Source organism: Contarinia nasturtii, unplaced genomic scaffold (genome assembly GCF_009176525.2).
Source record: "Contarinia nasturtii isolate CC-2019 unplaced genomic scaffold, AAFC_CNas_1.1 Cnas_scaffold_187, whole genome shotgun sequence".
Lineage (NCBI taxonomy): Eukaryota > Metazoa > Arthropoda > Insecta > Diptera > Cecidomyiidae > Contarinia > Contarinia nasturtii.
Window position 1 is genome coordinate 4,753,104 of NW_022197544.1, and position 27,981 is coordinate 4,781,084.

Genomic DNA, 27,981 nt, shown 5'->3' on the forward strand with positions numbered 1-27,981 from the left:
GAAACAATTGGCACACACCACTTGGTGTTAGTATATCAACAATTTCTGTTCGTTTTCAACAATGGAAAGATTCAAAAGCATGGAAAATGGGTAGAAAAATTGAAACAATCATTTTATTATAGAAAATCTTATTTAAAAAAAAAAATAAAGAAGAATTAAACGAAGCTTACAGTTGACATTTGAATACATTTTTTGTATATGCATTTAACATAACCTCAAAATAATGATTTGTTTATTCTGACATTTGGCAATCAGTGTCAATTGTACATGATCAGATAATTTGTACATTTCGTGTGTGTAGTATACATATACAGATTATCAAAAAAAATAAAATACACAAAAAACAAGAATTGAGCAACGAACGCTGAAAAAACCCTAATCAACACCAAAAACGAACAGCATCGGTACGTGGACACAATACGCGTATTGATGTGTGTCTTATATAAAAATTAATTTCTATTGTTTCATCAGTTTGATTTAATAATTGGTAATTTGTAATTGAATTTAGAATTAAATGAGATATCATTGAATGTATCAACAAAAGTCGAAGTGAATGTCAAGTTTTCTTTTACATGAATTGTTCGGCACCAAAGTGAATATCAATAAAAAAAACAACAACATAAAATTTTCGTTCCCATTTAACAATGTTTCATTCGATTTTGACGCATACGAAAAGTGATAAAAAAATGAAATTTGGTTCTTTCGATTTTCTGACGATATCAGTTTCAATCATCTGCGTTTCGGGTGCCTTGTGATTGTTTGACGCAATTTAAACGTACACATTCTCATTCTAAAATCGAAATTCTATATCGTGCTCTTCAATTTTACCGAGTGTATTTTCAGACACATCGACTGATTCATTATCGTCATCGGCGTTTCTGTTTGCCGTCCGTCACTCGGTAATAATTTTTCTGTTCTCACTAAAGTCAACAGTTAATTTATCATATATATTTTTTTTCATCTATCGCTGTTCTTCGGAACAACTTGTTCCATAAATACCTTTTGTCCCTAGCCCATGTGACTGAATTCGAAAGTAAAATGTTTATCGGTTTTATCGGTGAATGACTTTAGCAGAGAATAAAACAAAGAAAAAATATTATGTATTTCAGCCAAAAATAATTAATTTATCTGTATCGCTGTTTCGCATTTACGTGTAGATTAATCTCAATCGTGTAGATTAATTATCGGTGTATTTTAGTTTCAATGAACCAAACATGAATGAGTCTTCAATTATCACATTTTTTTACCAAATATTTAAGAAGCCTAATCTATATGTAATAATTAATCAGGCAATATATTGAATTAACTGGTCAGTTGAGTTGACAGTACATTAGCCAGCCAAATGGGCTAAAACAATAGACGTCATTGTTTTAATGATAAATCACTTTTCTTGTTTTAATATAACTTCTATTGTTTGAGTCCATTTAGCGTTTTCGGACGTATTGTCAGCTCAACTGACCAGTTAGTTCAATATATTGTCTGTAATTAATTCAATGATTGACACGATTAATTTAGAATTGTTTCTGTTTCGGATGGTTTATTGCGTTGCAGGTACAGGGGTGTTCAGACGATAGAAGGTCGTTTAAGCGCGTGAACAAGAACGATTAACGCAGTCAGAAATCGTTTAGTTATAGTCACTGATAGATATATATACACGATATTCGTGAGAGAGAAAATAGAGCCGTTGATACGGGAACATATAAACAATAAATAAACAATTTATAATTGTACATAATATACGAGTAAAGAGAACGGTAGCCTGGACTTTTACAATGTCACCGCAATTAATCAACAAAGTATTGAATCAAAATTGGTTTGTTTCAACACAAATGAAAGAGATCCGTCGATCAGCAACAGTATTGGAAACAACGAAAGCCTTTCAAGTATTGCATTGCATTGAAAATGCGGCGGCCAAATTCATTCGTACAATGAACCATCGCCATCACAGGACCATGCTTTGCGTCATTGTATATTGTTTAGTACTTAGTCTGAATTCAATAAAATATGTGAACTGTGATATTGAACCACATCCCGTGGACAATGGATTCAATGATGATGATGATGTTGCGGCTGTCCAGCACATTCCGGTTAGTTTTCACATAATATTTTTCGCCATTCAAGTCATTATTGATTTCAAAATTTTTTGTTTATTAATTTACATGCTAAGGTGGCCAATAAACCGATTGAGACAGTGAATGGAAATAATGTGATTAGTTCGGCTGATAATATAAACAAAAGTAATAATTATGAAAACATATTGGGCGATTCAAATTTTTTGCGTGCATTTATTGCATCGTTAGCGATGATTGTTGTGTCTGAATTGGGTGATAAGACATTTTTTATCGCTGCAATCATGGCAATGCGACATCCTCGGTTGATTGTGTTCACGGGGGCGATAGCCGCACTTGCACTCATGACTATTTTATCGGGTAAGGAAATCTCGCTCGCTTTTTCACCATTGATGATTCATTTGTTTGCTAATTAAGTTGCGTTTTATTTATTTTTATATCAGCTGTTTTCGGACAATTGGCGAACTTAGTACCACGCGTCTATACATACTATATATCAACAGCTTTGTTCGCTATATTCGGTTTGAAAATGCTTCGTGATGGTTGGTACATGTCACCGAACGATGCGCAAGAAGAACTGGAAGAGGTTCAATCGGATTTGAAGAAGAGAGAAGATGTGGTAAGTTTGCAAGAAATGAAAAGAAAAAAGAAATGTCACTTTAATTGATTATATTTGTTTATTTTTTTTGTTAGTTCGAAAAAGAAACGGCTACATCAACCACACTTTTACCGGACGTGGAAAGCGGTGTTGTTACTGTTACCGAAGATGCACAAGTTGATGTGAACATAACAAGCACACCAACACCAACACGCAAACCGAAATCGAAAAATAACAAATCGATCCTAGCACGTGTTGTTATCCAAGCATTTACGATGACATTTTTAGCCGAATGGGGCGATCGTTCACAATTGGCCACCATCATTTTGGCGGCACGTGACAATGTTTATGGTGTTATTGTTGGAGGTGTATTGGGACACTCACTCTGTACTGGTCTAGCTGTGATTGGCGGCCGAATGATTGCACAGCGCATCTCCGTTCGAACCGGTATTTATTTTTACCAACTATCTCGTACTCTTATAAATTGATTGAGCTAATCTATTTTCGTTATTGCTCCAACAGTTACCATTGTCGGCGGAATTGTGTTTATATGCTTTGCATTTAGCGCATTTTTCATTAGTCCAAAGGAAGACGACGATCCAATTATAAAACCATAATTAACGGCCACATCGCTTTTAATCAGCAATTTGACGACGCAACAAATGCCAAGCGAATTTATTCTTAATGGATATGCTAATTTTACAAAATTTAATTCACATCAAATGTATTTGTAATTCGCCTTACAATCAAATTTATTTATAATTCGCAAGCTCATTTGAACTTATTATTTCTTTTTATCATTCATTTAAGTTGATCTTGCGAACGAACGACAAGAAATACCTTGAGGCTTTAACAATTTGTACGATCGAAATTAGTAAACAAAAGAAAATTATGTAAAACAGTAAATTGTGTGTGTTAGATCAGTTTAGTGAATTGTTTTATTTATTTTTTTTTTTTTTTTTGGTAAAACTCCGTCTCTTATTGCGTTTGAATGCAATCACATTGGGTAAAAAAAATTAAGAAAAAAGTGACGTATTTTGTTTAAAAAAAATATTGTTCTTCAACGAATGAGAATTTATACGCGGAAATTATGAGATTTTTTTTTTTAAACGCAAAGCAAATTCACAGCAAAACAATAAATCACCTTTTTTTAAATAAAAAAATAATTACATTTTATAATTTATCCCAGTATTAAATGTGATTTTCTGGTAAATAAGAACAATATTATAAACTCGTGCGAGAAAAAAAGAAGGGCCAACTAGAAAAACAAAATAGAAATTACATTTGGCTAGCTAACTCATGAAAAAGCTTATGAAAAAAAAGAAAAAAAAATAATTAAACGTGGACATTGAATGGAAATCAGAACTATTTCAAAACACCTGTTGCCTGCGAAAATTGTTGTTGTTGGTGAATATAACAATTGATCAAATGTTATTATTACTATGATTTTGTACAAAACACAAAATTAAATACGAAAAGAAAAAAATTCAATAACTAATAAAAATTAAGCATAAAACATTGAAATTCTCTCTTTATTTTCATTTTTTCTTTTTACATTTTAATACTCTCGGTTCTTTTTTTTAGTTTATTGACACTTTTCTATAAAATCTGATAACAATATATTCATCAAACATTTGTCAAAAAAATAAATTTGTTCTCTTGTTGTAAATTATGTAAAGTAATTTGCGTTGTTTCCCTCCTCATGGTTTCCGAAAGAGAAAAAAATGTACATTTATCACTTTTAGCACCGCCTGATTTTGGTATTTGTTGAGCAATATAGTTGGGTCATGAGCAAATGGTCATGAAACTGAAAATGTTCATACTCAATGTTCATCGATTCGTTTTCGTGCTTTTGCTAGGCACGCTAAAAGCTCAGAGGTTCGTGTGGTTTTGTACTGTTCAAGTAAAATTCTTGTATTACAGAATGAAATGAAAAAGGAGCAAAAATAAAATGTGATTTAATCAACACTTACACCAGATACATTACGTTGTACTGTGATTTGTGAAAGAAGTCGTCGACCTTCTTCAATGCCACAGTGGTCTTCAAGCGTTTCTCGGTCCAATGAGAAGAGCTCTTGACCATTCAAATAGCCAAATTTCGTGATAACATAATCGGAAAAACCTTTTGCTTTCAGCCAAAGTTTTACATTGGCCGGCGATGATGTTGGCTGTATGAAAATCTCTGGCGTCTTATGTATATCCCAATTGTGATTTTTTTCACGATACAATTTCAATACTTTAGCTAGTTCATCGTTCATATTTTCTCTGTTATCGCTGCCAATCGAGTTATGTGCGGGTGTCATTGTTGCTGCTGCTGCTGTTGTTGCTGTCGTTGTTGTTGGTGGCTCCTTTGATTTGTTTGACTTATTTCGATCATTATTATCTGAACATAAAAACGAATGGAAGAAACGTCCCGATTGCCTCGTAATAATTTCAAATCATGATAAAATGTTTATTTTATTTACCTGTAGTTTGTTTGGGCACATGAATTGTGGCTATTGTCTGAACGGCCGCATTCAGACTTTTAATATTATTGTTGTTTTGTTTATCCTGCTTTGTTATATCGCCAAGAAATGGTGGTGGTTTCGGTATATTACTATCGGTATATTGCTGCTTCTTATCTGTTCAGAAGATTATGAGTTGAGTTTTTGTTTTATTGAAAAATTGACAAATAAAACCAGAATTTCTCAATTCTCAGTTAATATTGAGGCAATATAAAAATATATGATTTTTTTTATTCAAATTGCGTGTCAACCATGCGATTTTATCAAATTAAATTAACACAAATGATACCAAACATAAACATATTTTTTTTTAATTCTTTTGAACAAACAAAGATATTAATACAAGAAAAAAACAACATTAAGACAATAATGGAATTATAAATACTTACGCAATGGTGAAATATAAAACTACAACAACATCAAAAACAAATAAAACACGAACACACAAGCAAAAATTATCGATGAACTGCAAACATGTGATATCAAGAACAAATTGTAGCAAACAAATGATATGTGGTTAAGAAACACAATTTAAATGGAACATAACAAAAAAAAATCCCAGAGCAAACGGCAACACACAAGAATTATAATTAACATACTTACATGAAAGATGGGCTGAATTTTTATTCAAATTAAAAATTCGTTTTTACGCTTTATATTTGTTTGGAAATTTGGATAGCTTAAGGCAAAATCTAAAATAAAATCCTAATCGTTCTTGTGTATTCTCGTTCGGATTTTAATACAAAATGACAAACACAACTTGGTTCATGGCTTAAAATTTAGCGTTTTTCAAATCTTCTATATTCGGCGGTTAAAAAGAACAGCATTTTTTAATCAATTTTTTTTATATATATTTGTATTTCATTCTGTATATACAAAAATTATTTATAACTCATTCAATATAAAGCCAAATTGCTTGTAGTTTTAGAAACAAAATTTATTCTAGGTAATAATGAAAGATAAACTTTCTAAATTATTCAATGTCCATGAGTTGGATTCGAGAGGAAAATCATTATCATGTTATTTTATGGGAATTTAAATCGAATCATCATTCGTTCATAAAGCACACAAATTTAAAATATCTTCGAACCAAGTCGAATAGAATTGTTGTTTTTAGCACTGAATGAATTGGAAAATGTGAAAATGCCAAGATTCACTTGTCATATCATGTGAAATGAGTATTATTAATGTAATTAGTATTTGAAAGACGGTAATTTGAATGGATGTTATGTGCGGGTAGAGGGTTTATCGGTTCATTAAATACTTTTTGTTTTATATTTTGTTTGACAATGGTGGCACACTTCTAGATAATTCCACATACACACACCATGCAAAAAATAAATCATGTACATTTGTTGTTCAGTTGTGTTAAAACATAACATTAATATTTGTTGCTGTGGAATAAGCAAACTTAAATAATAATAATAAATTGACGGATACGCCAAAGCAGTTCATTGTTTATTACTCATTTGCAAATAAATTACGCAATCGAAGCTGTGTAATAATTGTAGAACTTTCTACATTTTGTTTTTCTTGCTCTTCCTTTCTCACTAAATCTAGATGTTCGTTGTATACGTTTTCAAAGTACAAAATTTAAATCTATCGCAAAAATTCTATATGTATAAATTAGGCTAACTATTTTTGATGCACTACTATTTTTTTAATGCAATTATTTATACTTTTTTTTTAAATTTAATTTTTTTTTTCAACGAATTGGAAATTCATTCAATTGCATTTTAGTTACTTCATCAAAATCTATATATTTATATGCATATATTCGTACAGCATTTGAGCTGTATATACGAAAATAAAGCAATCAATTCTTTCTTTCCTTTGTTTTTACATTATTTTCTTATGGCTATGTTATTTAAATGTTCTTTTCGATTCTTGATTTTTTTCTACATAATATTTTTATCGATTTATTGTCCGTTTCCTTTCTGTGTTATTCATTTTTCAAACAAACACAAAAAAAATTCTAAATCAAACGACTACTCAAAGCTTTGAAAAAATGCATGTCCATGAAAAAAAAATTACACCAACAAACAAATAAACAAACACAAAACACATTTTAATTTATGACAAATGTTTTGATTGACACACTTTCTACATCAAATTTTGAATGCATATTTGCTTTCCAAATGAAAATAAATATGCGCATAACATGAATATACATTACTTTAAATTGGTCACAAAACCTCAAAAAATAAAAAAATAAACATAAAACAAACCGTTCATACAAACAAAAGTATTTTCTTTTTTGTTTGATGAGAGCGGAGCAAAATGATTTGGGCTGAGCTGAGAGTGGAATGTGTGTGTGTATGCTGTGCTTAATGCGAATGTGCAAGTGTAATTTAATAATTGAAAAGTGCATTCAACATATCAATCGATCCAACTAGCTATAGTCGCTTTAATTCATAAATTGTTTCATGTTTTTTTTTGCTCTTAAAAATATCGAAATTCGCCTTTCTTACCTATATGCTTGTTTCGTATCCAATCGGCTTGTGCAGCAGCCGATGGTTGTTGATGATTCTCATTACCATATTGTGTGTAACGATCTAAAACTGCGTCCTAAATTAAAAATGACGAATTAATGATGTGCTGAATAAATCGAGGGTCATTTCACTTACATTAACAACGCGACTGTTTTTCTTCGGAGCAAATGCATCATTTGTGTTTGTTTCAGGTACAGCACTTCCGCTGGCCGCATTCGAATTGTTCGCCACATTATTGCCGGTGAAATTGAATGGTGTGACAATTGTGTGCGGAACATGTGCAACTTGGCCACGAATATTACGAGCTTTCCACCATTTTCGCGTATCATCCAAAATTTCCAAATATTCACCGCGTGATACGGTTAATTCTTTGTCATTGTTTGCCGTTCGTGGATATGTTACTTGCACAAGTTTTGCACCACGGGCCGCTAGACTTTCCAGCCATACCGGCGAACTTTGGATCATCGATTCATTTGGATTGGCAACGGTGACATCGGTTAAACCACCGTTTCGTTCGATTGAATCGATTGAAATGTCACTGCGAGCACTAAAATCTCTCATTGCCGGACTATGTGGGGCACCAGCATGACCAGAAGACGGTTGCATATCATAATCATAATCAATCGAGTACATTTGCTGTTGTTGTTCCATTCGCCTTTTAATTGCATTCGCTGACGGATTACTATTTTGTTTGATGAGCTGCAATTATTTTTAAAATATACCCGCATTAAATTCTATCTAGTGGTTTTATTTTCAAATCGCCTCTATGATCACATGTTTCTATTCAACTATTTCTTTTTTTTTAGTATGAATGAAAGATGGGTTTCCATTAAACGATTATTACCTTATGGTGAATACTAACTGATGATTGTGTTGGATTTGGTGCATCATTTTGTGGAGACGGTGTTCCAGCGTGCGCTTCGAGTTCATCTATAACCGGATAATCAGGTGACCAGCCATCAAAAAATACCGGATGATACATAACCATGCCTTGTCCTTTCCATTGATCACGCGGTATAGACCTGAATAAAATTCATAAAATTAACACGCCACATTGAAAATAAGGGACATCAACAAAGTGATGAAAAATACTAACCATGCATCGCCCAGCGATCTCCATAGTTCGGTTTCCTTGCTGGTTACACAATTGATTAGCAAATTAATTGCTTCGCGCGTTAACAATGGATTTATCACACGGGCCGGTAAATTTGGATCGTAGTATGTATCGTGCGATGCATCGACAATTAATGCTAATGGTGTGAATAGAAAGTGTACTAGTTCGGGCGCATTTGGATCATGAATATGCGCTTTTAGTTTGGCCAACAAATTGAATGACAATTTGAATTTTGCAAATATATCGATAAACTCTTTTTCATGCGGTGGTTTTGTACGCAGTGTAAGCAAACCTTCACCCGGATCTTTCTTTTTTGATTTTCGATTGCGTCGACGACGCTCTAATTCTCGTGATGCGGCCGCTGCATGCTGCAAACGTGCAATAAACTTTTCAATGTCATCGAAGCAATGATTCAATACAACAACGTCACGCTCATATTTTTCGCTTGATGTTGAGCTTGCATCATCGTTAATACCACCACCATTTCCACCGCCACACAATCCTAGCTCAGAATCCGTATCATTATCTGTAATGAAAGATTATTTGTTCTTTTATTTCGAAAATCAAAACAAATTATATTGGAAATTGGAAACTTTTGATGTTTTGATTATTAATATTAAATTGACCGTTATATTAGTTCCAGTTATCAGTGGCCTGTACTCTTTTTTTTAACACGTATATATTGTATTACTAATGACAACCGACTTACCACGATTATTATAACCAGTAACAGTGGCATCAACATTTGAGTGGTGACGTTCACGGCCTGACTGTGGCTTTCCATACGATTGTGATTGGTGATGCATTACATCGTGATGTTCTGTGATTGATTTTCCATCGCGTAACTGCTTCAAATCTTCAACTAAATGTATAGCTGAAATGCTTTGACACTAAAACCACACGAATAAAGATAGAAAAACAAAATGTAATCGTAACACAGATAAAGAGGCATAATCGTAGCAGAAAAAATAGGAAATGGATAAATGTGAAATACAAAAAAAACCCAATCCGATCCGATTCAAGCCAATTCAAGTCAAACCAAACCGATCAAACCAATGATTATCGTCTCGGTGAGTTTTTTTTTATTTTTCCGGTTTTCTGATTGAGTTTGTTGCTGGTCCGGTTTGACTTACATTTTAAAGTTGGCAGCAAACGTTACAATTATGTGACAGGGAAAATTGAAAACAAACATAATTCATTTGTAAACTAATCGCAACGAGCGTTTGTCGGAATGAGAATGAGTATACGTCATACCTGGAATATATGCATTTCGGAACGAGAACCAGTTCCACCATCCACAATGAATACGAGTATGTTGTTATATAATTCTGTGGGTCCATTGCTGGTGAAAGCGGTGGGCTCTTTGATCAATGAGGCCGGAAATCGCTCAATTATATTCTGCAAAATGAAAAAAATACAAAACAAAGTGTAAAAAAAATGAGATGAGGTCATATCAAATGGTCATGGTATGCACAAAAAATTTACCCCAGTTTCATAGTCCATAATTAAAATCCATTGACGATCCAAGCACAATTTCATTTTTTGTGACCAAATGCCCGTCGATTTTTCCAGCTGAAGTAATCTTCGCATGCCATCGGCTGGATATAAAATGCCCGATTCTTGATTCACCGTAAATGTGGCCAGATGTTCGAGCAAATAAATTGGTTTGTCCATTAAATCATTATCATAACGATCGTATTGACCGGTGCCACTGCGCAAATCATCACCCGAATAATTGCCACTGCTGCTGCCATTTGCCGTCCCGGCATCAGCTCGATTTGCATGGAAAGGCATCTTCTCTTGATTGCAATTTCACTAATTCTCTGCTCAAACTGATGTTCGTTTTCGGTTTTTCTCTTCTATTGTTTCTGTGCTAATTTTCGTTTTGATTTTTTTTTTTGTGCAATCGGTTGAAAACAAAAAACTAATCAAACTTTCATCGACTTCCAATTAAATAGAACATTTGATTGCACTCCAACACATCGTAGTTCAAGTTTTCACAATCACTGCAATAATAACAACAACAAAAATTATTTTATTTTTTTTTGTTAAATAGTTTTGGTAAAAAATTGTTCGTTTAACGGTGGCCAACAGAAAGCAAAGCAAGATAATAATCGCATTAATTGATTGCACACTGACGAAAAGCTGACGAAATGAGTTGTTGAATTTTATTTGTTTTCTTTTTCGTTCAAATTTTTATTTCACTGTTAGAAGAGAAGATTTCGCGCAAATTGGCAAATCAACTTATATTTTATTCGATAGTTTAACGTATGAGTAAATGCGTTTCATCGTTAATTCACTTGATCGTGTCGTTGTTCTTCTCTCGCTCGTATCCGTTCCTGTTCACATGTTCAAATTGCTTTTCACTAAAGGTGTGGCATACGATATAGGTGTTAAGCGTTTGATTAATGAAGTAAGACATGAAGAAAAAAAACACACAAAAACGTAAGAAGGAGCATGAAAATGTCTCGTTGTGTATGCGTATCGTGTGTATCAGTTTGTCTTTCTTTCTTTTGATTTAAAACGGTGCGCACACAAGCACATCTCCATATGACTTACGGAAAACAAGAAGCACAGTTCTCAGTCACAGTAAAAAATTCAAATATCTTATCATCAACGCACATAACATCATCTTCTGTCAATATATGTCTTTCACATACGGAATCGATGAGACAGACAAACACACAGACAATGCCATACACACACATGACAATATACCGATGGCAGTGGTGGCAAACGATCATATGAATGAATTCATCAACGTCTTCTTCGCATCGATTTTATGGCCCGAGTAATAGGCCGCCTTAACTGTAGAGCTATTATCATGATTTAACTATTGAATTTATTTAAAGATTCCGGAAGAATATAATAACGACCAAAAGAAAGCTAAATGAGAAAGACAAACGGTGCGTTTATTATAATAAACATACACACGCCAAAATATGTTCATTTGATTCACGTTTTAAGCTGATCAATATTCTGTACAATGCGACATGCTGATGTCGCTCTCACTTAACGCGAAAATCGTTTTAATGTTTATGCATTTCGATTCGATGTCAGATTGGAATGTTAAACAATTGATTTTATTTAAATTTTAACCCAAATCGTTGAAAGCAATAGAGAGCAAGTGCAAGAGAGAGCGAGAGCGAGCGAAAAAAAATAAGAAGCATTCAAAAATCGAAAAGAAAACATTTTCGATTTGATTGCCCACACCATGAACTATTTAAAATGCTCAAATTATACGTCACGTTCACTAATTGCACTTTTTAATAAGTCTATTTGGCTGTTTTGAAGGCACTCACTGAGATCTTTTGCACACTTTAACGGTTCCTTTATTAATTTAAACGCTCGAATTATTTTCAAATGAATTTTAACCAAAGTATCTGCTAAACACTCGTCCATGAGATCGATAAATCGATGACAAACAGATAAAAATAGTATTTCTCGCATTCGATCCAATGTACGTTTTTATTTGGAATGTTTTTGGCTTCTGGTAACAGATTTTGAATGACATACACACATAATATACGCCTTAAAAATTGTGCAAGGTAAGGGTGCGGTTTTATAACACAGCCAAGACACAAATAAAAATAGACAATCTATAAATGCATTTCTGTACCGCTCTTAAAATGCTTACGCCGCACACTCTGCGCCAATTGCATTGGAGTCGGGCAGGTAACCCATCAAAAAGCATGTATGCCTGTTGCCAATAATAGCAATTGCAACTGGCTAGACCAATATAACATCAGGCAACAACAGTAACAAACAAATAACAACAGCAGCAGTAATAATAATATTAATAGCAACTAAAACAACGAACGGCAGCAAAAAACCAATGCAATGCCAACGTATCTACAGAAATGAGTGTTATTAGTGATGAATGCGACTGCAGAAGAAGAAGAAAAAAGTATTACTCGAGCAATAAGGTATATCACATGGACAGTATAATATTATAGAATGGTCGACTGGTCTCCGGTGTTGTTCGGCTGATTACTCGCTCTCTTTCATCACATAATGGTGTGCGTGCTTCTTCTCGTCCATATTTCTCTTAAAATCAAAATAAATCTTTCTTCCACTTCTTATATATATTTATTATTCGCATTCGCTAGCATACATGCAACGATGTTAAAAAAAAAGGTACAGAATAGCGGTGCTAACTTCAACATGGCCAAGCTTGTGTCCATTGAACAACGAACAACGTTTCGTTCGGGTATATTGAATTCCAGAATTTTCTTTTATAAAAAAATGCAAATGCAATTTCTCTCTTGTAATGAGAGTAATATGTGGATATATGTGTATGTAAGTTTGGAATCATTTGTGGATCATCGTCATTGCCGTTGCCGTTTGCCAAATGGAATGCCACACAGCCTTACTTTCGTTGGAATTATCGTGAAAGTATGCAGAATTATGTGTGGCACTGCAATAGAATGCTCATTTTCTCGTTTAACAACTTAATAATCGTAGCGCACAAGGCTGCAAAATATTACTATTAGTTTTATGGACACATTAAATTCGGAACATAGACATCATCATCACAAACAGTTTCTGTTTCACAGGTGATATTCACATAGAGGAGCAGCTATACAGCGGATGTATATTGTTTTTGTTGTTGCTGCGCTTCTACGGTGAGATTTCTCCCCACAAATATTTTCAGGCGTGTACGGTATTTGTTGATATTTTGGAAACGTTGTTGTTTATTTTTGTTATTGTCTCTTGGCTTTTAATGGTAACCGCATTCAACAACGCAACTGAATGGAGAAGAGAAGAGAAGAGAAAAAAAACGCCAAGGAGACTAAAATGTCACATTGCCAAGTGAAGCGCGATCAAATGTGGGACAGAGACAGGTGCCGATTGGAATGTTGTCCACATCGCATTTGTTCACATTTATCTACATAGATACCGCGTCACAAGGTGTGTGCATACGGTTCAAATCAATTCAACACAGCACACACGATGCGGCCGTTGATGAAAAGGAGAACGTAAAATAAACAAACCCAATCAGACACACAGCATTTCGATGCTATGTTAAATATACCACATAACTCTCAACTTTGAATAGAAAATGCTGCTCAAGTGAGATCACCGCGAGTTGTGTGTGTGTATTTTTTTTATTCAATTTCTTTATAGCTACATATGATCATATATAATTTTTGAGCATTTGGCAACACTCATTACATTCAATCGGCTGAATTCCAGTGCACGACCAAAAAGCAAACACACACTCTCTTCTAATTGCTTATGCAAAACCATTTGCCGTGAGCACAAATATTTGTCGACGAAAAAGATAAGGCAGATATTTTACCATCATGTTGTATCTTTTATTATTAGCACCACTTTGTGAATGAATCAATTGAAAAGACCTGGTAACAATTATTATGTGCATTTTGAATGTAATTGTCGGAATGTTCGAAATAACTAATTAGATAAGTGTTGAGAAGAAATAACAATTGAATGCGCGTATGTTACACGTCCTACTCTTTCTTTCTCTCATTCACAGAACTATCCACATTCGCATCAGCCGATTAAACATCAATATTCGCACAGAAAATGAACACGAATGAAAACGGCAACCGTACATCATATGAATCGAATTCAGGTAAACGAAGAAAATTCATGACACATGAAATGCAAAACTTACTCCACATTTTTCGCTTAAGTTGCTGCTATTCGCTTCATTCTACAATTGTACATAGTATGCTCTATCAAGTGTTTATTTCCCAAAACAAACCGTTGTTCATGCGTGGCCCAACTGCCGTGGGCAATTATTCACAAAATGTTTGTTCTTTGAAACGAAAAAAAAAATGTTTTGCTTCTTGAAGAAGAAAACATCATTTGTCATACTATCCATAAAGAAGTTTTTATATAGATCATAGCTTTTCCGTTCTTATTAAGACAAAACATTCATTTTCCGTAGTAAATATCTCTTTTGTGGAACAAAAAATCTGTTTTTCGGACACCTAGACCTCTTTAACTCTCCAAACGATGGGTTCAGCAAATTAAAAATAATTTGTCGCACGTATCACTTTTCATTGTGGCCCGCGGTGAGTTAAAATTCTCTTTTGGATGCTTTGGTATTAGCCTACTTTGTGATGCCAATCATAAATGTGCTAGCAGAATGGTTAGCTAATGCAGATTTAATTGCGTATAGTAAATTCATCCGCATTCAAAAGTTATCATATTCTTTTTGCATTTAAACATATCAAGCATACACAAACTAAAAGTGGAAGAAGTTCCGAACGCGCACCTTTTGCGGTAGAAGATGCACTTCAACTTCTTCTTCATTTTTTGCTTCTTCTTCAAAGCAACAAACTTTAATATTAATTAATTTCTTTTTCATCGTCTTCTTCTTCAACGATTGCCGTTACTATTTCTCCGCTTCTTATGTCTTCTCCCTTGCTCGTTCTCTCTGCATTTAATATTCGACATAATTTCAGACCGACATTTTTCATCTGCCATTTACATTGTTGTTAGGTTCTTTTTTTATATATATACTTCATCTTACGTCTATCGCGAACCTAGCATTTGAATGTTTGAGTTTATGCGGTTAATAAAATAAATAAATGAAGCCAACGTGCTAAATAAAATGAAGAATTTAACGAAAAAAAATATAATATTCGGAAAATAGTGGAAACCGCGTATAAACGAAAAAAGAACAAGCAAAAAAAACTCAACACAATCACACTATTGAAAATGCACAGCACCAAAATTTCAAGAATTAGAATTCTACCTTAATTAACACAAAACAATCTTTTCTTTTCTTTTTTTGTGTATTGACAATTTGCTGTATTTCAGCGAACTATTATCCAATCAATGGATACCATTCAGTTGAACATATTTAATTTCAAAAAAAAGAAGAAACAAATAAATTAACGCAAAAAACTCTCATCGTAGAATTTCACGTTATGATTGCTTACTCGAGTGTCATTCAATATCCAATGTTAAGCTAATTGCATGTCTGTGGAACGTTTAAGCCTTCAATTCACAATTATTTGTTTGTTTGTTTTTTTTTTGCGTGAATTAAACACTTAAATTAAAGCTTCAAAGCATTGATCATTTTAATATTAGTCAAAGTGCACTTGTTTTATCATCACTCACCCTTTCGATAAGACAATTAACTGAAATCACTTAAACCACATTGCTTTCGTTAATTGCAATTTAAAATGCGGTAACCGAAAAAAAAAAACGCAGAGAAAAATTAATATTTCTCACAATATTAAAATGCAATTGTTCAATTTACACCGATTGATCTTTGCTTATATGATTGTGTCGATTCTTGTTCATAACATTTGATATGACTTGGCGTATTGATTTTCTATCAAATTCGTTGTGATGGAATTTCTGATTTCTGTATTTCATATGGGGGCAACAAGAGATAAAAAAAAGTCTAATGTTTTGTTATTCACTTGCAATACAAAAACAAATGTTGGTTTATTTGCAGAATGTCGCGACAGAACTGACACACAACGAAAGCGTTCTCAATGTTTCACAGTGATACAGATATTTTACTAAATCACGAATAATAATATTATAATACATATATTTCGACCGAGCGAACAACAAAATAAAATACAACATGTCGCAAGTCGTTGCTGCTTTGATTGTCTTTTTCGTAGCACGTATCTAGAAGGCGATTGCCTTGCTTTGCTTTGCTTTGTTGGCGCACACACATTCATATGCCACAATCAAAAACCAACACATTTATGTGTTTGCATGTAAATGAAAAATACCTTCAGCTTTCTACCTTCATTTCATTATTTCCCATTTTATTTCATTTTCTCGATTAATTCAGGTTTCAGTGTAGCTGTCGTTGCATTGTAGTGGTTTGAGGTAATTGAGGTGGTATGGATTAAACGAAGTGAAGAAGAAATATACACACTGCTATACGAAAAACACACATACGCACTTGGTGAGGTGCTGAATTGAGCATTAGATTTTGGTATTGTTATTGTTATTTATACGTTTTATTTTTTGTTATGACAAACACTCATATTTTGACACGATGCAAATAAATATCAAAGCGATTTTACTTTCAGTTGAGCTTATCACGAATTCGATTTTGATTATATATATTCAGTATATTTGTTTTGATTTAAAATCTAGGCCATTTCTTTTCAAAATTACAGAACTTTAAATATTTTGTTCAATAAAAAAATTAGCTACACATTTGTGACTTAATTTTGCCTTGAGTTCGATTCAATTGTCAGTCAAATGGTATCGTTGAATGTTTAATGTATTTAAAAACAATGTCAAAAAAAAAAAAACAATAAATTTTGATAGAAAAAAGATTTCACTCACAAGCTCAGATGATTAAAACAATTTAAATAAAAAAAAAGAATCAAAAGTACACCTATTTTTGGGAGAGTTTGACGTACAACTCGAGTGCGATTTGTGTACGGAAATGACGATGTAACTTAAGCTGTATTTGATTGTTACACACAAAGTTCTCTGTGTGGAACGTATACAATCATATATATAATGATCACAGACATACACAATTACACACAGGTACACAATTAAAACACAACACAAACGTACAAATTCATCCAGGTTTAACATACCATCGTAGTACTCACAACGACACGATAGACCGGAATCACCTTAATAGATGCAACATTTGTGGGTTTCCCATTTCATGTTACGTTTCTAAATATCTATACATCACATCGAACCACTGTGAATTTTTACGTATTCTGACAGTTACATTTTATAGCTGTGTACGTGGTTCGATCGGCATAAAACAGGTACCAAACAATACACGTTAGAATTTATTGTGTATCGTTGTAGGTGTGATCAGTTCGTGGAATTTAAAATACATGTATATGTGTATTTGATTTCGCGCGCGTTTGTGTGTGTGTGTGCGCGCGCGTTTGTATGCATATCCCATTAAAATCGTTTGAATAATAATTTCGTTCATTTGTAAAGAATTTTTCGTTATTATATTTTGTGTAGTTGGATGTTCGACACGATCTGCATTTCATTTCTTAAATTTGGTCTCACATTACCAGTTTTAAAAATGACCAAGAGCACATGTCCACTCCGTGACAACTTATATATATATATATAGCATGTGGCAATCGAACAGGTTCAAAATACATAATCTCGACGAATAACAAAAATTCCAAACCAAAAAAAGCCGTCTAATCAAAATAAATGTCGATTTTATCATAAATTCTTCACTATCGAAATCACTATCATGTCACCCAATAAACAACGAACCATAGAATCGGGTTTCTTTCCTGTGTGTCTTTCAAAGATCATAGTTTATATGGAAATCTGAGATCATAATCCAGACTGAATTCTAATGGCCACTATTTGTCTCAGTGGAACATTCATTTTAAATATTTAAAAAAATATTCATGAGATTTAGATAATTTTTTTTTGTAGAAATTCATTTGAAAATCTTACTTTTTTTGCATTTAACTCAAAAACAAAACTGATTGAGAAATACCATTGTCATATCGGTCAAAATGTATTTCAATTTTACTCAAAATGCAACAAGTGTTTTTCTTTTTGTGCACGTATAATCGATGACAGACAGCCAATTCAAGTGCTTGAAGTTTCGGAGACGAGAACAAAGGTCTACTTCATAAGAGAATTATCGCAGGCTCACGTCATCGCCGCTAAAATGTTTACAAATATCCATACAGAAAAATCGTCGATACAATAGAATTACAAAGAACGTATTTAAGTGCAACAGAAAATCGAACCCATTGCTTATCTTCCCATTGTAAAATGGATAGACATTTTAAAATGAAATCTGTGTAATTACGCTTAGATAACGGAAATGCACAAGGCAAATTGAATGGCAAAAATAATTGCTCTTTAGGCTTAGTAGCAATCAAGAATTGCAATGCATAATTTAACGTTGAATATATTTTCAGTTTGGAAGCGAAAATAAATGTCAAAAATTGTTGGAAATTATCAAATCGGTGATGAAATATGTATGACATTTGAATTGAATATCAAACAGTCGTTTTATTGATTTTGTTGTTGTTGTTGTTGCCCGTCCATTGTTATGCAGTTTTCAACCAATTGATCAAACCAACCGAAAGATAATAATTAGAAAAGACTGGTTTTTTGTTGTGCGTATGCCATCTCCCGTCTTCTTATTCGATTCTTACAAGAAAATCCATTGCGCGCTGTCGATGCTGCTGCTAACATTGTTGTTGTTGCCATTAGTGATGCTATAGCATGCGATTATTGGGTGTAGCCGGTCAAGTGTAAAAAAATTGTTTTTCCCAAGAAAAGCATCACGGCATACACTGAAATACACATTTTCTATGTAAATGTAATCCAAGTCCATCATTCAAAATTCGTTACAACATGGATTCGAATTGTGTTCGATGTGTATATGTATAATATGGCTTCTCTCTCACGATGAAACGAGAAAAAAAAACAAACCTGAATACCTGAATGTTCTTTAATAATGGAAACCAAAATTGCCCATTGATATCTCGATCGAAAATAATGCGTGAGCAATTGTTCCGAATGATTTTGTATTCATGCGATTAAATCATTTCGAACATTTCAAAATCTATATATGTTATTTGCAAGCACACAAATTATCGCCTTTTATCTTTTATATCAAATTTTAATATTGAAATCGCTGGAAAAAAAATTAATGTTCAAATTGTAAAATATCATTAAAGAAAATGATAAGTGAGTTTATATTTGTTTCATATCTTTGTTGTAATATTGACTTAATTTTCAGCCATTGCAATTATTATTATTATTATTATTATTATTGTTGTTGTTGCTGTAAATGTATTTTTCGTGTGTATTTTGCATTGTGTCCAGTCGTAATTTGCCAATACATAAATCGAACATTGAATATTAGTTGATTTGTCGGTTCGGTTGTGGTAGTTTCCATTCGAATTCGAATCAGTTGTATTTGCTGCACATAAGTCGCTTAGTAAGGTTCTGAGCTGTAGATAGATTCACAAAATGTTCTACCTTTTGTAATACAATGCAAGTGTACGATATCCTTTTGTTTTGTCAGCATCATTAGGCATTGTCTTACTGCCACCGCCGCCGTCACCATTGACGTTGCTGTGTTGTGTTGTTTCTTTTTGCGCTCTGCATTCAAGCACGTATTGTTTGTTGAGAGTCGTCACGATTTTGGTGGAATGTATTTGTGTGACTAATCGTGCGGTGCGCGCGTCGTTTGTATTGGTGCAAAGAAGGGAGACAGTCATACGCGTCAGCGTGTGAACACCAAAATCAAGACACGAAAATTAAATGTATTACTCTTAAAAGCGACAAAGAAAGACTTAGGCCGTATATCTGTATGTATATATTTTGTATAGTGTATTTGCCATGCGCATGGGCTAATTTTCGATTTCGTTGGATTGAAATCGGCTGTTTTGTGTATGCGTGAGTTTGGATAGCCCGTGTGTTTACGCCACGATGCTCGATACAAACGAGTCGATTGCGGCGGTACCAGCAGATTGTATAATTTCCAGTTGAGGCTGTATGGTTTTGATCGTTAACGGTGTTGTACATATAGCTAGTGAGAGACTGAAACCTGTTGGGAACAGAAAAAAAAATCAACACACAAATTATTTGTATCGTGTTCACGGCGTGTATTTTCGCTTCGTTCGAATATATATCGTACGTATCGATGGATATTACCTGAATTCTATTGTTTCGGCTTGATTTTTTTTTCTGTTAACTTTTTTTTTTGTTACTCAGAATGGATTTTTTTCACAATTTAATTTTTCTCATTTGTTCGGATTGTGTACGCGAATCAATTGTGTGATTCTGTCGTTGATTATTTCACTTTCGTTATTGAATTTGAATTGTTTTTTTTTTGTTTCGAAAAAAATAAAATCGTTTGTTTTTTTTTACATTTCGTTGCTTTTGTTTGTTGTGCCCATTTTCGGTATAAATCTGGTGTTCATTTTTATTTTGTCATTTTATTTTTAAAAACCACAAACAACACATTTTTTTCGCAGCAGTGAATGAGTTTGGTTTTTGTTTTCATCATATACGGCGTGTGTGGGTATTTCGTTTGCTCTTGTAGCCATTATTCCATAAATTTGGAAATTATTTTAATTGTTGATTGCATTATAACTGGTTCAGTGTACTCAAGTGCTCGATTGTGTAATAAATGAAACAAAGAACGGACAGCATTTGTTCTTTCAGAATGTTTGTAGTAGCCTCGATTTTTCCATTCAAGAACTTGGATTAAACGACAAAAAAAAAAAACAACAAAAGACCGTGTACGCTACACAAAACGTCAACTCAACCGAAAAATACATGGAAATCGTTTTTCCACCAACAATGCAAAAAGTGTTTTAATTTTTGGAAAATAGAATTTAGTTGGACAAAAGAGTTTAGTAGGGTCCAACTACATGGTCCAAACAAACAAACCAAATTCGGTAAAATTATTCATGAAAAATGTATGAATGAATGAATGACCGAAGCGATTATTTGGAAACGCTAAATTGCTTCGATTGATTCCCAGTAAATGGACGGTCTCACGTGTGTCGGATGATATTGGCAATTTATAGTGTGCGATGATGCGTACGAAACAAAAAAAAACACACACACACCGCTTAGTATGTCAAAACAAATGTGAGTTTTGGTTGATATAGCAAATAAAAACCAGTTTGATGCCTCATCCTCGGCAAATTCGACCAAAACTACTGTGCCAGCCGATGAATACATTACAGTCGTGCGTAATCACAGATCGTAGTTTGTTCGACTTGATTCGTCATCGAGATTCCAAAATTTGCATTTTGTCATCAATTCATTCAACATTTTAATCGGTCTCCCTTTTTTTGGTCTTCGCTTAGAACATACGCGGTCTTCAGTCATTCTTACAGTAATATCATCGCTATAATTATTACCATTACTGATCGCTTTGATTTAACGGCTTGTTAAAATATCGTGAGTGCAACATTGATATCGTCTGTCAGCGGACATTTGTCATGCAAAACATTTTTACTTGAAATATTGCGCAACCTTTTATTAAAGAACTTTTACTGCTTTCTATCAGACTTGAAAGGAGTGTGCCTGTCGTGTATATCTCTGTGTGTTCGGTGAATTAAAAAGCTATAGTAAACAATTTATCTGAGCAATGAACAAAAAAAAAATGTGTCAATTTGTATAGCATGTTTTAGCAAAAAAAAAAATAAACTCGGTATGTGGCAGACTATAATGGGAAAAAACAATTTGCCAACCTCAATGGCAAATACTGGAGCCTCAACAACTGAAACAATAACATTCACTTGAAACCCAAATTATATAAAATGAGATTGCACATGTGTTAAATATACAATATGAAAAACTCAATCACGCTTCACTATCGTGTCTCTCGTGTGTTGTGTTTTTTTTGTGTGTTCAGTGTGTCTCAACGCAGCACATTTAATTTCATTTTCATTTTGATGGCAAATAAAATGCTGCATGCTGAGCGCGATTTTTTTCCGTCATTTCGTTGCCGCCACGAAAAATTACGATAAAACGCCATTTTACTCATTTTCTATGCTATTTTTTCCCCGTTGATATGAAATAATCACTTCAATAATAAAAATAACAATGATGATTACAATCACTCGGTCACCGTGTATGTGTCATATATACATCACGGTAACCTCGAGAAACCAAGCAATTTTTTTTTCAGTTTTTGTAGTTGTTGTTGTTGACGAAAAAAAAAGACCGTGCATGTGGCTATAAATCTAATATCCAAGCATTATAATCATGTGTGGAATCCGTATTCCGTTTATTTATCATTTGATTACAATATAAGCGCTGAAAAGTGTACTGCAAATACATTTGGAGAAAATAAGAGGGAAAAAAATTCGTTGCCTTGCAATAGAGATGATAAAAAACAACAACATACACAAACACACAAAAACCGCGCGCACACATTATAAAATTCGTAATCAAAAGACGATAGATAAAAAAATGTATATATATTTTGTTTCTTGGCAGTGATGCAAATGGCATTGTTCACTGTTTCAGTGTCTGATTTATTTGTGTGTCTGGACGAGAGTGAGAGCGAGAGCGAAAGATGCGATCACTCGAAAATATACTTATTTATCTACACAGTTTATAATAGTCACACCAGTTTTGTGCAAACATTGAAATTACATCAAATAAACCAGTACACCAATTCATGATTTCATTCAATTTGCATTACAGTTCAGCGGTGAATAATTTGAATATTGAATAGGCAACGCGAATAGCTATTGAAATATAAAAAAAACCTCAAATTGTTATTGATGTAAGTCCGCTTAGCACAAGAGCAAACCGTGCACACAAATAATAAAAAAAATCGACAGATCCACACCTGTTTGAGTTCGAATTCAAAACATTTGACGTGTTTGACCACCAGACTTGATTCATTCCCATGATCGGTGTGTATAATTCACGATCGTAAATGCGAGCGTTTTCAGTATCTGTAAACCATTGTTATTCGTAGTTTGTTTCGTTTTTTTTTTAATTATTGATTCATCCGCTTCCACTTCGTAGTTTTAGTGAATTTGTTTCCGATTGATCGATCGCGGATAAAACCATTGGCAAGCGATTTACATTTGATTCGATTTTGATTTATTTTCTTTTTTACATACAATATTTCATCTGATTCACCTTTTTTTTTGAAGTACGCGCACACTAACTGGTACGGTTAGCTTAGCGAGATACCAATTATACAGCTGGTAGTGCAGCTGAATTAAAAGAGCAAACAAAATTCAAACACTATTGTGAGTGCTATTTGAATTGTAAGAGAGAAGAAAAAAACATTGCACAGCAAAACAAAATTTAATTCAAACTTTTTGAATAAACGAAAACGAAAAGCGACATCAAACCATTCAGCGCATAACAAACTATTTTAAAATAACAGTTGATAAAGAAGAAAGAACGAAAGTGAAAAAAAACCGAAACGATTCATTTTTCTATCTCGTAATTCTAATTGTTTAACACGGCAATTTTCATATTTAAACACACATAACACATGCACATGATGTAGATCAGCGTCACCGGAAATTAATGTTCATCAATTGTTTAACATTTTTGTTTCTTTTCTTCTCATTTATTTTATTTAGTAGTCGTGTGTAAGTGTCTATCATATTCACACTGTGTTCGATTCGAAGAGATTGCGATAAAAGATATAAATCATGGGCGAGAACAAGCAAACACGTTTATGTCATATAGTTAAACGTGACGATTTTGATGGTTACGGTTTCAATTTGCATGCAGAAAAAGGTAAACCCGGCCAATATATTGGTAAAGTGGACGATCAATCGCCAGCTGAAGTGGCCGGACTGAAACAGGGTGATCGTATCATTGAAGTAAATGGCGTTAATATTGGAAATGAAACACATAAGCAAGTGGTGCAGCGCATAAAAGCGATTTCAGACGAAGTGCAATTGCTTGTCATTGATCCAACAATTGCGTTCATTCCAAATAATAATGAAGTTGTCGATGGTAATAAGGCTAATAATAGCGTGACAAGCACAACAACACCATCGTCCGATCACATCGATGCAAATGACACAACTGACGCAGTAACAGCAACTACAAACGGCAAAAATGGTCAATCACCAAATTCAAATAAATCGAATGATTCGCATGCACACAATCCCACAATGAACACATCATTATCGATGACAACAACAACAACAGCAGCGGTAACAACAACAACAACCACAACGGCCACAGGTAATTTCATTCATACACTCAATTTTACTCACGATTAATTGCTCCATTTCAACGGATTTTATGTTTAAAATCGTTCACAGCAACAACAAAAGGTGCCAACAGTGAAGGACTTAACTTAACAATGACTGCAGCTGAACTGCGCGCAAAACTAGCCGCCAAAAAGAAATACGATCCAAAAAGTGACACCGTTGACCTACGGAAGAAATACGAAATCGTACAAAAACTCTGATCATAATAAAGAAGAAGATACACCCCGAAACAACATTCCATGTAGACCAAGAGCAGACAAAAGTATAACGCCTACGGTAAATTTACGTAGCGGCCATCACCATTGGATTTAAAATGTTAAAAGCAAACAACAAATCAAAATTAATTTTATGCATGCAAAATAGGTTGCAGCTATCTTCTTTTTTTTCATCTTATTTTAAAATTCTGCAAGCGTCGCAAAGCGCACAATAGCGACTGGGAATGATATAGTTTTTTTTTGTTTTAATTCGTCAGCAAAATAATAAAAAATCAGCGACAAAAAAAAAAGTTGAAAAAAAATATATAAGCGAAAAAAAAGAACGAGCAGGTATTGAAGAGGCAAAAAAGCAACAACAAAAAAGTGTTAACAGTAGCCATAGTTTTTTGTCATTTGAAGAGAGAAATTAATGAATTTGTTGCACAATTCATTGAATTGAAACTTTTTTTTTGCGTACCGTTAGAAAAGCAAAATAAAAATAGAATCTAGTGAATCTGATTATGTGTGTATATTGAATCATTTCCCTAGGTGCATCGCATTCAAATGGTATTGCGACAGAGAACAATGCAACCAGAACTAAACCAAAATAAATAAAGATGGTAAGTTGCCGTAATTGCTATGTGTATCAAATTGATACTATCAATCAGTATGATGTGACTCACACGCGTGCCTAGTTCAACGTCACCCGTTGGTTAAACATACAAAGAGAAATCAGTTTAGCATTTTTCTTATTACTCGTATTTATTTAAGTATTCCACGTACATTTTTTTTCATCTTCTGTTGTTTGTGTCGGTTGATAGGTAAGCGGCGCTAACTTAATATACATTAGCACGCGTCCGTAAGATAATTTTCTTTCAAGTTCGCTTTTGTATTAATTGTAAAGAAAACATATTCAGAAAATAACAATCATTCAAATTAATTTTGTCCAGTTTGCCTAAAACTGGCTACAGAATGAGGAAACATTTCCATGATAGCCTTTGCAACTGCATCATCTTTATCTATAAATGTGTGGACATTTCTTTTGGTTGTTTCTTTGTTACAATCAAAGCTCAAATTGGATACCGTTGACACTACACCTCTCACTGCATGAACTTGAACAACTATATACGAAGAAAAATTATCCAATTCGACTGGGCATGAGATGAGAAGAGAGCGTTTAACCTGAGATTCAAAATATTCAAGACGCTTAGCTACTTTGTTCTTCTGGGCGTTCAATTTGTATTTGGATATGATGTCTGGTATAACAACGTTCAAGTCAGTTCGATAAGTTGGAATGATGAAAGCATTGAATACTTTGTCAATCGCATTTTTGCCAGCTATGAAACAGCCGATTTTTGGAAGAATGATATTCAGGCCAAGTATCGGTTTTTCGTGCTTTTGAGAAAATTTAATAGCCTGAAAAAGTATGAATTTTTTTAAAAATGTCATTGATTATTAAACAATGGATAACAATTTTGAACAATGTTCAAAATAAATCTTTTTAACAAACGTGCATACATAACCAAAGAGGATGACAGCTTCTTGCAGAACATCATGGTATAGGTTTGCTATGTTTGATCTTTCTATATCCACAGGCCGTAATTGATCCTAAATCGAATAATAGTTTTTAAATTAAAACATACAAATACATTTGCGTTTTTTTGCTTAGAAAAACAAAATATAGATTCAATTTACTGACAAAAAAGTTTTAACACGTATGACAAAAAGGTTAGCTCTTAATATATAAGATTTTTTTGATGAATATTTCTGCAAAGCAATTTTTTTTCACAATTTTCACAACATTATTCGGAAAAAATATCTATGTTTTTACTTTAATTCAACCGGCGTCAACTTACGATGCTTATAAATTCAGCTTCTATCTCTTCTGAAGGGTCAATTTCTAACTTTATTCGGAGGTCTTTAAAATTGTCGTTGAGATCAATTTGCGGTACAGAATTGGAACTCATTTTTACCGTTATTCTAGAATTTAATGCATAAAAAAATATAAGAATACAAGCGAATCACTTTGAATTGTTAATCGAACGATAAATACTATGACAGATCTATGATAATGCTTCTCAACATGCTTCTCAACATTTGTATATGTGAATAATAGCTTCCATCTATGTTAAATGCTTCTCAACACACACTTACTAACACATAAACGCTACGGTCAACCGTACGCATTACCAAACTCACAATAAATGTATACTCCACTAAGACATACTTACACGTATATAATGCTTTGCGTAAGTAAATGTATGAGAGTAAAAGAGAAAAATATAGAAATCCCAGGTAGACTTTTATTCGCTATTTCACGGCATGTTTATGCATAATATAAAAAACAAAATATATTGTGCACAACTACACATGAATACGAAGACAATGACGTCGGTATCATATGTATATGCGAATAGAAAAACAGAAAAATGAGTAGGACAAAAATATGAACTGTGTATTAATATATAGATATTTAAAAATTGCATTTATTTGAGAATTTACTAAAATTAAAATTGATTTAATTTTTTCTACTTCGTTTGAAACTCTGACATCTTCGATTGATAAACTTAAAATTCAATTCAAAACAGTTCATTATTATTCCATTTGTTTAGATGAAACAATCTGAAGACGACAGAGTGCGCTTCTCGAATGTCTTCTCATTATCATAGATCTGTCATAGCATTTATTGTTCGAACAACAATTCAAAGTGATTCTACAATCTTCTTATATTTTTTTATGCATTAAATTCTAAAATAACGGTAAAAATGAGTTCTAATTCTGTACCGCAAATTGATCTCAACGACAAATTTAAAGACCTCCGAATAAAGTTAGAAATTGACCCTTCAGAAGAGATAGAAGCTGAATTTATAAGCATCGTAAGTTAACGCGGTTGAATTAAAGTAAAAACATAGATATTTTTTCCGAATAGTGTTGTGAAAATTGTGAAAAAAATTGCTTTGCAGAAATATTCATCAAAAAAATCTTATATATTAAGAGCTAACCTTTTTGTCATACGTGTTAAAACTTTTTTTGTCAGTAAATTGAATCTATATTTTGTTTTTCTAAGCAAAAAAACGCAAATGTATTTGTATGTTTTAATTTAAAAACTATTATTCGATTTAGGATCAATTACGGCCTGTGGATATAGAAAGATCAAACACACACAAAAAAATTTGCGGTAAAATTTAATGTAAATGCGGTTACTGAGTAGTGTGTGGTTAAATTTAAAGGCAATGCGGTTAACATTTCGTCATTTGGATTCTTTAATATAAGAATTCACCGCAATTTACCGCATTCATACAAAAATGACCGCACACG

General features: G+C 33.3%; 5 protein-coding genes across 11 annotated transcripts in view; 3 read left to right on the plus strand and 2 right to left on the minus strand.

Annotated features, from left to right (window-relative positions):
* Positions 1-269: 269 nt before the first annotated feature.
* Positions 270-3,595, plus strand: LOC116352646 (transmembrane protein 165). Of its 3 annotated transcripts, none has more exons than XM_031785379.1 (6): positions 270-487; positions 1,552-2,087; positions 2,168-2,429; positions 2,513-2,688; positions 2,763-3,114; positions 3,190-3,595. In XM_031785379.1, exons 2-6 carry the CDS (start codon positions 1,773-1,775, stop codon positions 3,282-3,284), a joined length of 1,200 nt encoding a protein of 399 aa, XP_031641239.1. In that variant the 5' UTR covers positions 270-487; positions 1,552-1,772; the 3' UTR covers positions 3,285-3,595. The 3 variants fall into 3 exon arrangements, with proteins under 3 accessions (XP_031641239.1, XP_031641240.1, XP_031641241.1); XM_031785380.1 differs by having other exon boundaries at positions 276-404; XM_031785381.1 differs by lacking the exon at positions 270-487 and adding an exon at positions 540-899.
* A 576-nt stretch (positions 3,596-4,171) lies between these two features.
* Positions 4,172-16,998, minus strand: LOC116352645 (epidermal growth factor receptor kinase substrate 8-like protein 2). The gene is made up of 11 exons (XM_031785378.1): positions 16,505-16,998; positions 10,263-10,783; positions 10,032-10,175; positions 9,487-9,667; positions 8,760-9,303; positions 8,508-8,685; positions 7,799-8,362; positions 7,643-7,739; positions 5,133-5,288; positions 4,641-5,050; positions 4,172-4,562 (listed from the first exon to the last, which is right to left on the minus strand). Exons 2-11 carry the CDS (start codon positions 10,569-10,571, stop codon positions 4,491-4,493), a joined length of 2,655 nt encoding a protein of 884 aa, XP_031641238.1. The 5' UTR covers positions 10,572-10,783; positions 16,505-16,998; the 3' UTR covers positions 4,172-4,490.
* A 3,178-nt stretch (positions 16,999-20,176) lies between these two features.
* On the plus strand, positions 20,177-24,994 carry LOC116352648 (Na(+)/H(+) exchange regulatory cofactor NHE-RF2). 4 transcript variants are annotated; one of them, XM_031785384.1, is made up of 3 exons: positions 20,177-20,286; positions 23,825-24,440; positions 24,521-24,994. In XM_031785384.1, exons 2-3 carry the CDS (start codon positions 23,897-23,899, stop codon positions 24,667-24,669), a joined length of 693 nt encoding a protein of 230 aa, XP_031641244.1. In that variant the 5' UTR covers positions 20,177-20,286; positions 23,825-23,896; the 3' UTR covers positions 24,670-24,994. The 4 variants fall into 4 exon arrangements, with proteins under 4 accessions (XP_031641244.1, XP_031641242.1, XP_031641243.1 ...); XM_031785382.1 differs by having other exon boundaries at positions 20,234-20,387; XM_031785383.1 differs by having other exon boundaries at positions 20,234-20,387; positions 23,828-24,440.
* A 412-nt stretch (positions 24,995-25,406) lies between these two features.
* LOC116352547 lies at positions 25,407-26,829 on the minus strand. Of its 2 annotated transcripts, XM_031785234.1 has the most exons (4): positions 26,717-26,829; positions 26,520-26,643; positions 26,182-26,271; positions 25,407-26,079 (listed from the first exon to the last, which is right to left on the minus strand). In XM_031785234.1, exons 2-4 carry the CDS (start codon positions 26,628-26,630, stop codon positions 25,600-25,602), a joined length of 681 nt encoding a protein of 226 aa, XP_031641094.1. In that variant the 5' UTR covers positions 26,631-26,643; positions 26,717-26,829; the 3' UTR covers positions 25,407-25,599. The 2 variants fall into 2 exon arrangements, with proteins under 2 accessions (XP_031641094.1, XP_031641093.1); XM_031785233.1 differs by lacking the exon at positions 26,717-26,829 and having other exon boundaries at positions 26,520-26,710.
* Positions 26,830-27,194: 365 nt separating this feature from the next.
* The window catches only part of LOC116336705, a 6,677-nt gene continuing 5,890 nt past the window's right edge, over positions 27,195-27,981 (plus strand). Inside the window, exons 1-2 of the mRNA XM_031760748.1 lie at positions 27,195-27,539; positions 27,787-27,841. Coding sequence (XP_031616608.1) covers positions 27,429-27,539; positions 27,787-27,841 — 166 coding nt within the window. The 5' untranslated portion in view covers positions 27,195-27,428. The remainder of the gene's footprint in view (positions 27,540-27,786; positions 27,842-27,981) is intronic.

Coding starts and splice junctions, on each gene's coding strand:
- LOC116352547 (XM_031785234.1), bottom strand. CDS start 26,630: ATGAGTTCCAATTCTGTACCGCAAATTGATCTCAACGACAATTTTAAA. Junction 26,272..26,519: donor AAGCTGAATTTATAAGCATC/GTAAGTTGACGC, acceptor TATTCGATTTAG/GATCAATTACGGCCTGTGGA. Junction 26,080..26,181: donor CTGTCATCCTCTTTGGTTAT/GTATGCACGTTT, acceptor ATACTTTTTCAG/GCTATTAAATTTTCTCAAAA.
- LOC116352646 (XM_031785379.1), top strand. CDS start 1,773: ATGTCACCGCAATTAATCAACAAAGTATTGAATCAAAATTGGTTTGTT. Junction 2,430..2,512: donor ACTCATGACTATTTTATCGG/GTAAGGAAATCT, acceptor TTTTTATATCAG/CTGTTTTCGGACAATTGGCG. Junction 2,689..2,762: donor TGAAGAAGAGAGAAGATGTG/GTAAGTTTGCAA, acceptor TTTTTTTGTTAG/TTCGAAAAAGAAACGGCTAC.
- LOC116352648 (XM_031785384.1), top strand. CDS start 23,897: ATGGGCGAGAACAAGCAAACACGTTTATGTCATATAGTTAAACGTGAC. Junction 24,441..24,520: donor AACAACCACAACGGCCACAG/GTAATTTCATTC, acceptor AATCGTTCACAG/CAACAACAAAAGGTGCCAAC.
- LOC116352645 (XM_031785378.1), bottom strand. CDS start 10,571: ATGCCTTTCCATGCAAATCGAGCTGATGCCGGGACGGCAAATGGCAGC. Junction 9,304..9,486: donor TACTGGTTATAATAATCGTG/GTAAGTCGGTTG, acceptor CTTTCATTACAG/ATAATGATACGGATTCTGAG. Junction 8,686..8,759: donor AGATCGCTGGGCGATGCATG/GTTAGTATTTTT, acceptor AATTTTATTCAG/GTCTATACCGCGTGATCAAT.